General features: G+C 49.1%; 1 protein-coding gene across 1 annotated transcript in view; it reads right to left on the reverse strand.

The window, feature by feature from the left end:
- The window catches only part of EGLN3 (egl-9 family hypoxia inducible factor 3), a 29,997-nt gene extending 25,651 nt beyond the window's left edge, over window positions 1-4,346 (reverse strand). Inside the window, exon 1 of the mRNA XM_064658583.1 lies at window positions 3,632-4,346. Coding sequence (XP_064514653.1) covers window positions 3,632-3,988 — 357 coding nt within the window. The 5' untranslated portion in view covers window positions 3,989-4,346. The remainder of the gene's footprint in view (window positions 1-3,631) is intronic.
- Window positions 4,347-9,837: the final 5,491 nt, after the last annotated feature.

Consider the following 9,837-nt stretch of genomic DNA (forward strand, 5'->3'; position numbering starts at 1 on the left):
GTTCCTACCATCCTCTGTCCCCTGTCTGCTTGCAGTAGGGACTTCCAGGGCTCCCCAGAAGCTCCTAAAAAAACAAACAAACAAAACAAAACAACAGAACAAACCAAAAAAACCACAAAAGATACCACCAAACAAACAAAATCTAGCCCACAAAACAAAAAACCTCCACCCACCACCAAAATATTTCTCAGGTCTTGAAGGAGAAATTGAAAGGGCTTCTCCTCTGGAATATTTTCCTGCCTTTAAAAAAGAGTTACTGCCCTTACTTACATATAATACGGGGGGAATTTTCCACAGGGCATCCCATCAAGTCAACGCAAATGCCAGTTAACCCAAAGAAGAGACCTTGGGACCTGAGGAACTGGAAGCTGCAGCACAACACCCTTTCACACATGGTCCCTGGAGCATCATCTGACCCTGGGGAGCACTCCAGGTGACTGGCCTCACAGACCAAGCTGCAGCTTTTCTTCCTGGCCCCAACCACCCACCAGCTTTTCTTCAAGCAAAGCTCCAATAGAGTAGAAAGAGGTCCTCAAAATCAGAGTGACCTTGGTCCCCAGGCTAGAGCATCCCTCCACTCAAGGACATGAATCTTCTCACTCCGAGTAGAGGGCTAAACCTGGATCAACAACACCTCAGTGATATTCTCAGCCATTTACCTACTAGAAAAAGGGAATCTTTGTATTATCTTACTGGAAAACGGAGGCTCTAGTTGAGGAGAATGCAAAAGCCAGCAAGCAGTGCAAGTCTATCAACAGAAGAATCCTTTTATTATCTGGTTATTTTGATCATTTAACCATGTTTTGATCATCTAATCAGCTAATATTTTAAACTATGACTTACTCCAAAGATAGATTTTTATCACTAGTCTGCAAGGATGAAAGGTTACATTTCATTATCAGCCCTCAAATGTCAACCAACAGCTCATAAGAATATCCAATACCCTTGTAAAATTTTACTTCTATTCATTCTCTTTGATGCAATCTTAACTTTCTTGAAATGCTCTTGAAATTCATTTGAAAACAGTAAAATCCTAACTGGCTCACTTCTCTCATGTAGCTACAAGGAAAGTTTCCTTTAATGGACAAAAGTTCTTCTTGTGTTCCTTTGTGTAGCTACAAAAACATGAGGCACTTCACGCTAAGTTGATAGTAATCTGACATAAGTTCATTTACCAGGCAAACCTCTCCCCCTCTTCCAACACTTAGGCTGAAGACTGAAGTCACACCATTTATTTAAAAGTATAAACCTTTAAATAATGATGGGCCAATACGAGATGGATACATTTTCATGACAAGAGGAGTTACCACGTAGCCAAAGGCTTACATTTTAAACAAATTGTTCTGGACTCTTAGCTCGTCTAATACCTGTATTCCAAAACAATAAATTACAATAGCACATGTCCCACAAAGAAGTTCTATGAAAGTTTATGGGCATCCATTTATGTGTATAATCTGTCTGATAAAAATACACTGAATTTAAATTAGGGATTTGTGTATATGCATTCACAAGACTTTAGATGATAAGCAAAATGGGAAGGTTTAATGATGGAACAGAAACGTCAGTAGATGACGTGAGAACCTGCATGCACTGTAGTAGTCAGTTGATTAGTCACAGGAATAATCTTCCTGCTGAAGACATCCAACATCTCAGTTACAGATGGCAGCTGCTATTCCAGGGCCTCACATATCCATGGTGCTTATTATTATAACAAGGGGATTGGTGACTATTAATGTCTGATAAAAATTTCTCTGCATATAGTTTTACAAACAATATTGAGTCCCTTTCAGTCCTGGACTGCTGTGTAGCCCTTCCATGCGTTGTTCAGAGTCCGACACTTTCCACACTAAAGCACAAGCATCAAAAGTCTCTCTTTAAAGCAAGTAGCTTGGTGTCTATTTATAACACAAGTTCTGTCCTTTCTGTTATTACCATTTGTGCAAAAATGACTTCAAGAACAACACAATTCAGTTTTAAAATCATCTCCAAAACCCAAAGTCACTCAGCAAAAGACCCTTTTCCCTAGCCAGTGCCAAAAGCCTTCACTCATCCAGTTGTCTTTTTCCAAATACCTTGTAAAAAGGCTGGACAACCTCCTTTCACTACAATCCAACTTTAAAGTAAGCCCCTATTCCTTCACCCCCTCAACACCCACTCCATTAGCCAGTAACACACTTTCAGCAATAAAGAGATAAACAGAAGTCACCCAGAGAAAGGACGAAGATGACCTTAAAGGTATGCCAAAGCAGAATGGTTATTTATACCTCCTAATACCAGGCTCCCAACAGGAATAAGTGAAATCCAATCTACCCACATTTTAAACCATATCTACCCAAGCATTAACTGAATTGATGATCAGTAATTCAGTGGAGCTAAGCATAGGAGCAATGTTCAACCTTTTATTATTACCACCACTGAGAGGAAATGGGGGGGGGTGCATGCGCAGGTTTCAGTGTATTCCCAGGCAACTGGTAAGCATCACCATTCTGTTTTCTTCATTTTTGTGGCAGGGAAAAATAAATCTCAGTACCGCTCACACATCCTCTTAGTCCAGCGCAAGTAAGGACCAAAAGAAATGCATAACTGCTCACTGCTATCATTTTTTTAAAGTTTCATTGTTTTCGTTTCTGAAAGCAGTGGACATTTTGAAAACATACTATATATTACAGGAATAAATAAATGGGGATGTTTTCAGCATTCAGGACAACGAATGAACTTAGTTCCAAGCCAGTCCACTTTGCCACAGCAAAACAGACAAGTAAAAAAAAGACAAGTTATCTCAAACTAATGACGTTGCAAGTGCAAATAAACTTCATTGGGAAAGAAACCAACAATACAAGTGTCCTATACCAACACAAGTGTCCTCTCCATTTCTGAGCAAAAAAGCCTAGAAAAAACAACTCTTTAAGACAAAAGTTTGCAGTGCTCAAACTGAGCATCCCTTATTTTGTGCCACATACCCAACGCAATAACGATAATCTCTTCTGCTACTGGACGCTGGCATGAGTAGGAACCTCAAAACTACTTTGTATAATATACCACATGGGCGCAAACAACCAAGTAATCGGATCCGAGCTGGGTACATTCGCAGGGAGGGAGGTGGAGAGCTTCCTCACCCCCGAAACATAGACAAGGCTAGACGTTTTTGGTGGGGTACGCCCCGCGCCGGTCCACCCTCTCCGCACCTGGGGCGAGCAGTAGCGAGCGGCGGGGTGCAGCGGGTCCGGCCCCACCACCGAGAAGCGGGGAGCTGCCCCTGGACGGCTGCGAAGTGATCGCCGGTGCCACACAGAGGAAGAGGCAAGGGACTGACCAGGGTCCGGCAGCCGAAGAGCCCAGCGAAAACCCAGCAAGAGGAGCCGCCCCGGAGCGCTGCCTGCACCGGCGGGGCGAGGGACCCCCGCACCCGGCCGCCCGCCGGCAAGGGCGTCCCTCGGGCAGCGCACGGCGCCTCCGCCACCCGGGGCGGTGCTGCGGGACAGCCCGAGCCCACAGGCACCCACAGGTGGACAGCGCGGACGCCCGTGTTAAGTTTCCAGCAGGTCCCACGAGCAGCTGCGAGGCGGGTCGGGCCGGCTGGGAGCCGGTGCGGGCGGGCGGGCTGGAGGGACGGGACCCCGGGGACCCTCACCTTGGATCGCTCTTTCACGTAGTACTTGCCGAGTCGGCTCCCGCAGTACATCACCAGCCGGTCTATCAGCGTGAGGAGAAAGTTGATGGCCTCGCAGCCCTCCTCCGTGCCCCCGATCCACTTGATCTGGTCGCCGCGGAGGTGCCGCTTGGCGACGCCGCGGCTGGGGCCGGCCAGCTGCCCGTCGGCCAGCTCCCCGTCGCGGTGCATCCGCTTCACCCGCTCCAGCACGCAGTCCCCCACCACCTCCCCCAAGAAGTTGTCCAGGTAGCAGAAGCCGATGTCGTGCAAGCAGGGCACGACGTACTCCAGGGCGATTCTCTCCAGGTCCAGCCTCATGATGTGTCCCAGCGGCATGGCGCGGCGGGGACGGGAGCGCCGGTGCCCTGCCGGCGCCCGCGTCGGGAGGCGATGCCCGCCGGGCCGCCGCCGGCTCCAGGCCGAGCCGGGCAAGGGCTCCGCCGCGACGCGGGGCCAGGCGAGGCGAGGCAAAACTTTGGCAGCGGCGGGCTCGGCTACGCACCGCGGCCCGGCGCTGCGGGAGCGGCGGTGCTGCCGGAGCCCCGCGCTGCTACTGCCGCCGCCACCGCCCCGGCAGCGTGCGGGACCGCCCTGGGGCGTGCGGGAGGGCGCGGCAGCCCCCGCCCGGCGCGCGGACGGCGGCGGCAGATGGCCCCACGCTGATTAACACGCCGGCTACGTGCGGGATGTGTGCTCGCGCCGCCGCGCGGGGGTGGAGCCGCCGGCGCGGACCGACCGCCCCGCCCACTCCTTGCCCGCGGCAGCGCGGGCAGCCAATCGCCTGGGGCGGGGCGGGGCCAGCCCCCGGGGAACAGGCGGCGAGGGCTCCCACACGTGCACGCGGGGGGCGTGGCCCCCGGTGCCACCTCCTCGCGGGGTGGGCGTGGCCAGCGCCATTGAGGAATTCTCGCCTTGCATGTCGGCGGGGCTGAGACCCCCCCGGCCCCACCGAGCCGTCCCGCAGGCGCCGTGGGGGACACCGCACCGCACCTCGACGTACCCTGCCGCTCCGGGGCTCTTGGACTAGTCCAAGTGAACTTTGCAAAAGCCTCCCTGGGCTTCTCCTGCCGCCTCTTACCTCCGACTGCTGCAGCGGCAGTTTCAGCACCAGACAGAAGTGTCGCATTAGGCGGCAGGTACCGCTTTTCTGGGCGAGGAATGCACTCCTTTATAAAGGTTTATGTAATAAAATAACACTTCCCTGAATTATTTACCCCAAAGGGTCCGCCAGGTTGCTTGGCTCTGCTAGCAGGAAACACCTCCTGGACTGTCGGCGGCTTCGTGCCACGCCGGGACAACTGCAGTCAAACCGTGACAAACTTCATTCCTCGCTTCCAAACCAAAACTCGCTGTTCCTCCGCGTGACCCCTTGCCAGTAACACTGTCCCTGCACTGGCCGGCCACGAAATACTGTCCCGCTGTCGCTGTTCAGTCTGTGTCCGACCGAGCAGCACGCTTTCACGGAAAAACGCCTCATGAGAAAGGAAAAGTAAATAACCGCTCAGCTCCTCTCACACACGCAACATGCCCGGGATTCACTAAACAAAACACACGAAGCCTCTACAGAAATCAAAACCAAAGCAAAGACACGTTGCGGAGAGACGCTGCCTGCGGCCAAGCCGGGCGGGACACCGGGCGGGACGGGGCGGACGTGCCTCACTCGGTGTCCCTGAAGTTACCGGCATCACGCCCCGCTCTAATTTCGCCATCCCGCATCCATCCGTGTGACTAGGGCATCCATTCTGCTCGGCGGCAACCTGTGCTGTCCCACGCGTTCCGCGGCACCGCGTCCCGCGGTGCCTGCACACCCACACCAACCCCCCGCAATTCCACCGATGACAGCGCGGGCTCAGTGCCGCCCGGGATTCCCGCAAGACGCGGCGGGGGCGTGTGCGTATCGTGTCCCGCAGGGCCCCGCGCAGAGCCCGGCACAGCGCGGGGTGACATGCGCTTCAGCTGGAACCCGGTACATTTCACCCCCTAAAAAGGCAAAATCCATGCTGGTTCTTTTCTTCCCCTTCACGTCGCGAATCCTGACGGGATTACAAGCAGTGCGTGCTGCTGATGCTGCTCGAGCTGCAAACTCCAGGTCCCGGCACATGCAGGAGTGGGTCACGTATCCCACGTTTGTTCTCCTTGAATCCAGTAGCATCTACCCCTCAGTGCACAGCACTAAGCACAAGTCTAATCCTCTAATATTACCCCCTGACAGCTCTATCGACATCCAAGCAGTATGACATCAGATAAATTCATATGTGGTGAGATACGGACTGTGAAAGGACTTCCTTTGATTTAGGTACACACTTCACATTTAAGTGGTTTTATAACTAATAAGATATAATTCTGCATCTTATTAATCCCTTAATGCTTATCTGAAAAATCAATCAGGCATGATAGACTAAGAGCAGCTGTCATAATCAGCAAGGGATGCAAGGTTCAACTACAAAATCTCAAAGTTATGAAATTTGGATACAGTAGGAAATATTATTGCTGCATTCACACTTTTTTGTCATGTAAAAGCTATTATGTACCAAAATCCTTTGACTTCTCTTGGATTTCCCCCATTTTCTTGTTTACACACCCATTCAAGCACATACTCCTGTGCCAGAATCAGGTATTTGTAGATTCTGACCTTCTAGCCTTTCTGTCAAGTGTAATGATGCTGCCTTGACAAGTGAAGGGCTGAGAGTGATGTCTTCCAGCAGTAGCTGAAGTTGGTCATTACAGCTTTATTTTTCTCCTTTTGAGAGTTTTTAATTATGAGTTAGGCAGATCTGCACCAGAAAAAGCCACCTTAGAGAGTTAGAGATTTATCTTAGAAAACTGAGTCCATGGCCCTATTTGCAGAGTGAGGTTCACAGAGTTGTAAATACTTTTATTTCTCAAGCCTTGATAAGTCATGTCTTCCTCGGGAGGGCATCTGCTGCCCTTTGTTTGCAAATCAGGTTTTCTGGTGGACAGTGTGCTTTGTCCCTTAAAGCATGATGTGCTTTTCACACTAGCATTTGCAGTAGCAGTCAGACTGTTACATGTGAAGATAAAACATCAGGAGAAACAAAACCAAAGAGTGGTGATTTTTATTTATATTTATTTACGAGTGCTATTTTACTTCATCTGTTTGCCCATTAGTTTGTGAGAAATGTGATGATGATGAAGATGCGTGATTGAGATTGTGATTGTTTAGGTAAGAAACTCTTTCTCCATGCATACAGACTGCACCAAGCAGCAGTCTTCACATCATTATACAGGAACGAATTTGTAAACTGAGTAATCACAGCCTCTATCAGACACCTTCATCATCACCAAGGAAGGACAGATTCCTGCCTAGCCCACAGACACTCTGCAAGAGCTCTCTTAATCCCCTTAAGGGTACCAAAGCTGAATCAAGAGATGCTGGGCTGCAATGTTAGTAATTCCCAAGCTAAACTATGAACTTGCCAATAAAGATGCAAAGCAGCCCTCAGCGTACGCTATCCTGTACAAGAACCACCCAGAGGAATAAAAGCCAGAGCAGGACCAGACATTGAACCTTCCCAACCACTCTACTGCTCGCCAAAAAAAGCTATCATGTAGGACACACAATGTAAGTGTTGCACAGGGCACAAATAAAGGCATGAAGGTGTGAAACCAGGCAATTCACAATGTCACCCACACTTTTGAACATGGACAGTTTGTCTACACTGCTGTGTATCACAGGCATGAAAGGCGTTACCACATTCAACTATATATGAGCAATCCCTCTGCCATGTGAAGCCCTGTTTATCCTTACATTGTAGAAAATTTTATTTTCCCTTCTAAAATTAATTCTGTATTTTCTTACTTTCCATTCTAGAATCTCGCTTTCAAAACTTCTAAGTCTGTTGCTTACACCTGCCGCTATGGCACATAGTAAAGTTCAGTAGACCAAAACAGGGCATTTAGCATGCTGGCAGAAAGATTTTAAGGAGATTTGTTTCAGAGGATTAGAATAATTGGTGTCAGTCAGGCTGGATACTTGTTACACACTAATGCATTTTTCTTACAACAGAATTTACAGATGAACTGCTTCACACTTTTTTAGAGCAGTGAGTTTTAAACGTTTTAAGTCTTGTTTTCAGATTTTTTCTTTTTGGAAAGCCAGACCACTTCAGTACCAAGGGCTGAACTGCAAAGGCCCCAGCAAGAGAAAGGGAAGAAGGGAAAAGTATTCTTTATATCAGTGAGAAATGGTAAAATAGTATTTCTAATACTTCATAATGCAATTTGTAGAGCTGATGTCTCATGATCTAGTAAGGCATTAATTGAAGCCCTGCCTACAGAAACTACTTTTCTGGCAATGTTGGTATGGTTATACAACCCCTTTGGCCAAGGAAGTGTTTGTACAGGGATGGCACACCAGTGCTAGCACATCTTGCCATGCCTTCTTGAGTGGTCACTAACCCCACCTGCCTTTCCCATCCCTCTGCTGCAGGTTGCAACCTCTCCCCTGCAGGGCTGACAGAAGAGAACATGTGTTTCTGCCTCGGCCCCTTCAAAAGTGCAAAGTCCAGAGCCTTACACCCACCTTCACTGGAGACTTAGTTTTACACAGAAAAAGCTGAGGTATCAGCACCTGTACCATTACTCTGCCTGCTGTGCACATACCAACTCCTGGCAGAGCAGTCATGTTTTGGTGTGGTCTCCTCAAACTACAGCAGCGAGACTTGACAGAGCTCCTTTGTCAGCACCCTTAATATTATGTCATACTGAAAGCAGGCATGAGGGCAAAGGTACGTGTCATGGCTTGAGCTGATCTAGTAACTCATTCAGTGCCTTTTCCCCCACACCTCTCTTTGCACTCACTTTGGCACACTTTAAACTCCTTCACAGCCGATCCCACTTGCTAAGGTGACAAAAAAGCTATCCTGAGCAAAACAATAAAGAAAGAGTCATTGTATGCCAGGTTGGAGGGTTAAGTTACCTTGAGTCAGGTCCAGTGAAATGCACTGGAAGGATGGGAATCATTGGGACTGACCCGCTTGGGCAGGAGTGAATGATCTGATAAGCAAGAAGGAACACAGGTTACAGAGAAGGCTGGGCTACTCAAAAAGTTCTTTGCCACAGTCTTCACCAGCAGTCAGGCCTCCCGTGTCTCTCAGTCCATGAGCCTCTAGATGGGAGTTGGGGGAGTGAAGTCCCTCACCTTGTAAGTGAAGAGCAGGCTCAAGATCCCCTGGTGATACTGAATAGGCACAAGTCTATGAGGCCTGATGAGATGCATCCCAGAGTCCTGAGGGAACTGGTTGATGGTATTGCCAAACCACTCTCCATGGTATTTGAAAAGTAATGGCTGTCAGATGAAGTCCCTGATGATTGGAAAAAGGGAAACATCACTTCTATTTCTAAAATGGGGAGAAAGGAAGACCTGGGGAACTACAGACTGGTACCTCACCTCTGTGCCTGGTAAGATCATGGACCAGGCCCTCATGGCTGCAATGTTAAGGCACATGTAAGACTAGGAAGTGATCCAAGACAGCCAACATGGCTTCACTAAGGGCAAATCATGCCTGACTAATATGGTGGCCTTCTGTGGTGGAATGACTGCAACAGTTGACATGGGAAGACCGACCGATGCGATCTCCTTAGACTCTTGTAAGGCCTGCAACATGGTCCCAGCATGACATCCTTATCTTTAAACTGTAGAGATAAGGATTTGAAGGGACTATTCAGTGGATAAGGAATTGGATGGATGGATGCAGCTAGAGAGTTGTAGTCAATGGCTGTATGTCCAGATGGAGGCCAGTGATGAATGATGTCCCTCAGGGCTCTGCCTTGGGACTGGAGCTCTTTAATGTCTTTATTGATGACATAGACAGTGAGATGGAGAGCAACTTTGCAGATGACCCAAAGCGGTACAGTTAACACAACAGAAGGAAGATATGCCATCCAGGGGAACCTGAACAAACTTGAGAAGTGGGCCCATGAGAATCTCATTAAATTAACATGTCCAGGTGCAAGGTGATGCACCAGGGCAATCCAAGACATGAGTACAGACTGGGAGAAGAACTCACTGAGAGTAGCCCTGAAGAGAAGGGCTTGGGGGTTCTTGTGGATTAAAAGCTGGACATGAGCCAACAGCGTGCACTAACAGCCCAGAAGGCCAACCACATCCTGGACTGCATCAAAAGAAGCATGGCCAGCAGGTTGAGGGATGTGATTCTGCCCCT

This window comes from Pseudopipra pipra, chromosome 6, assembly GCF_036250125.1.
Source record: "Pseudopipra pipra isolate bDixPip1 chromosome 6, bDixPip1.hap1, whole genome shotgun sequence".
In the NCBI taxonomy this organism is placed as follows: Eukaryota; Metazoa; Chordata; class Aves; order Passeriformes; family Pipridae; genus Pseudopipra; species Pseudopipra pipra.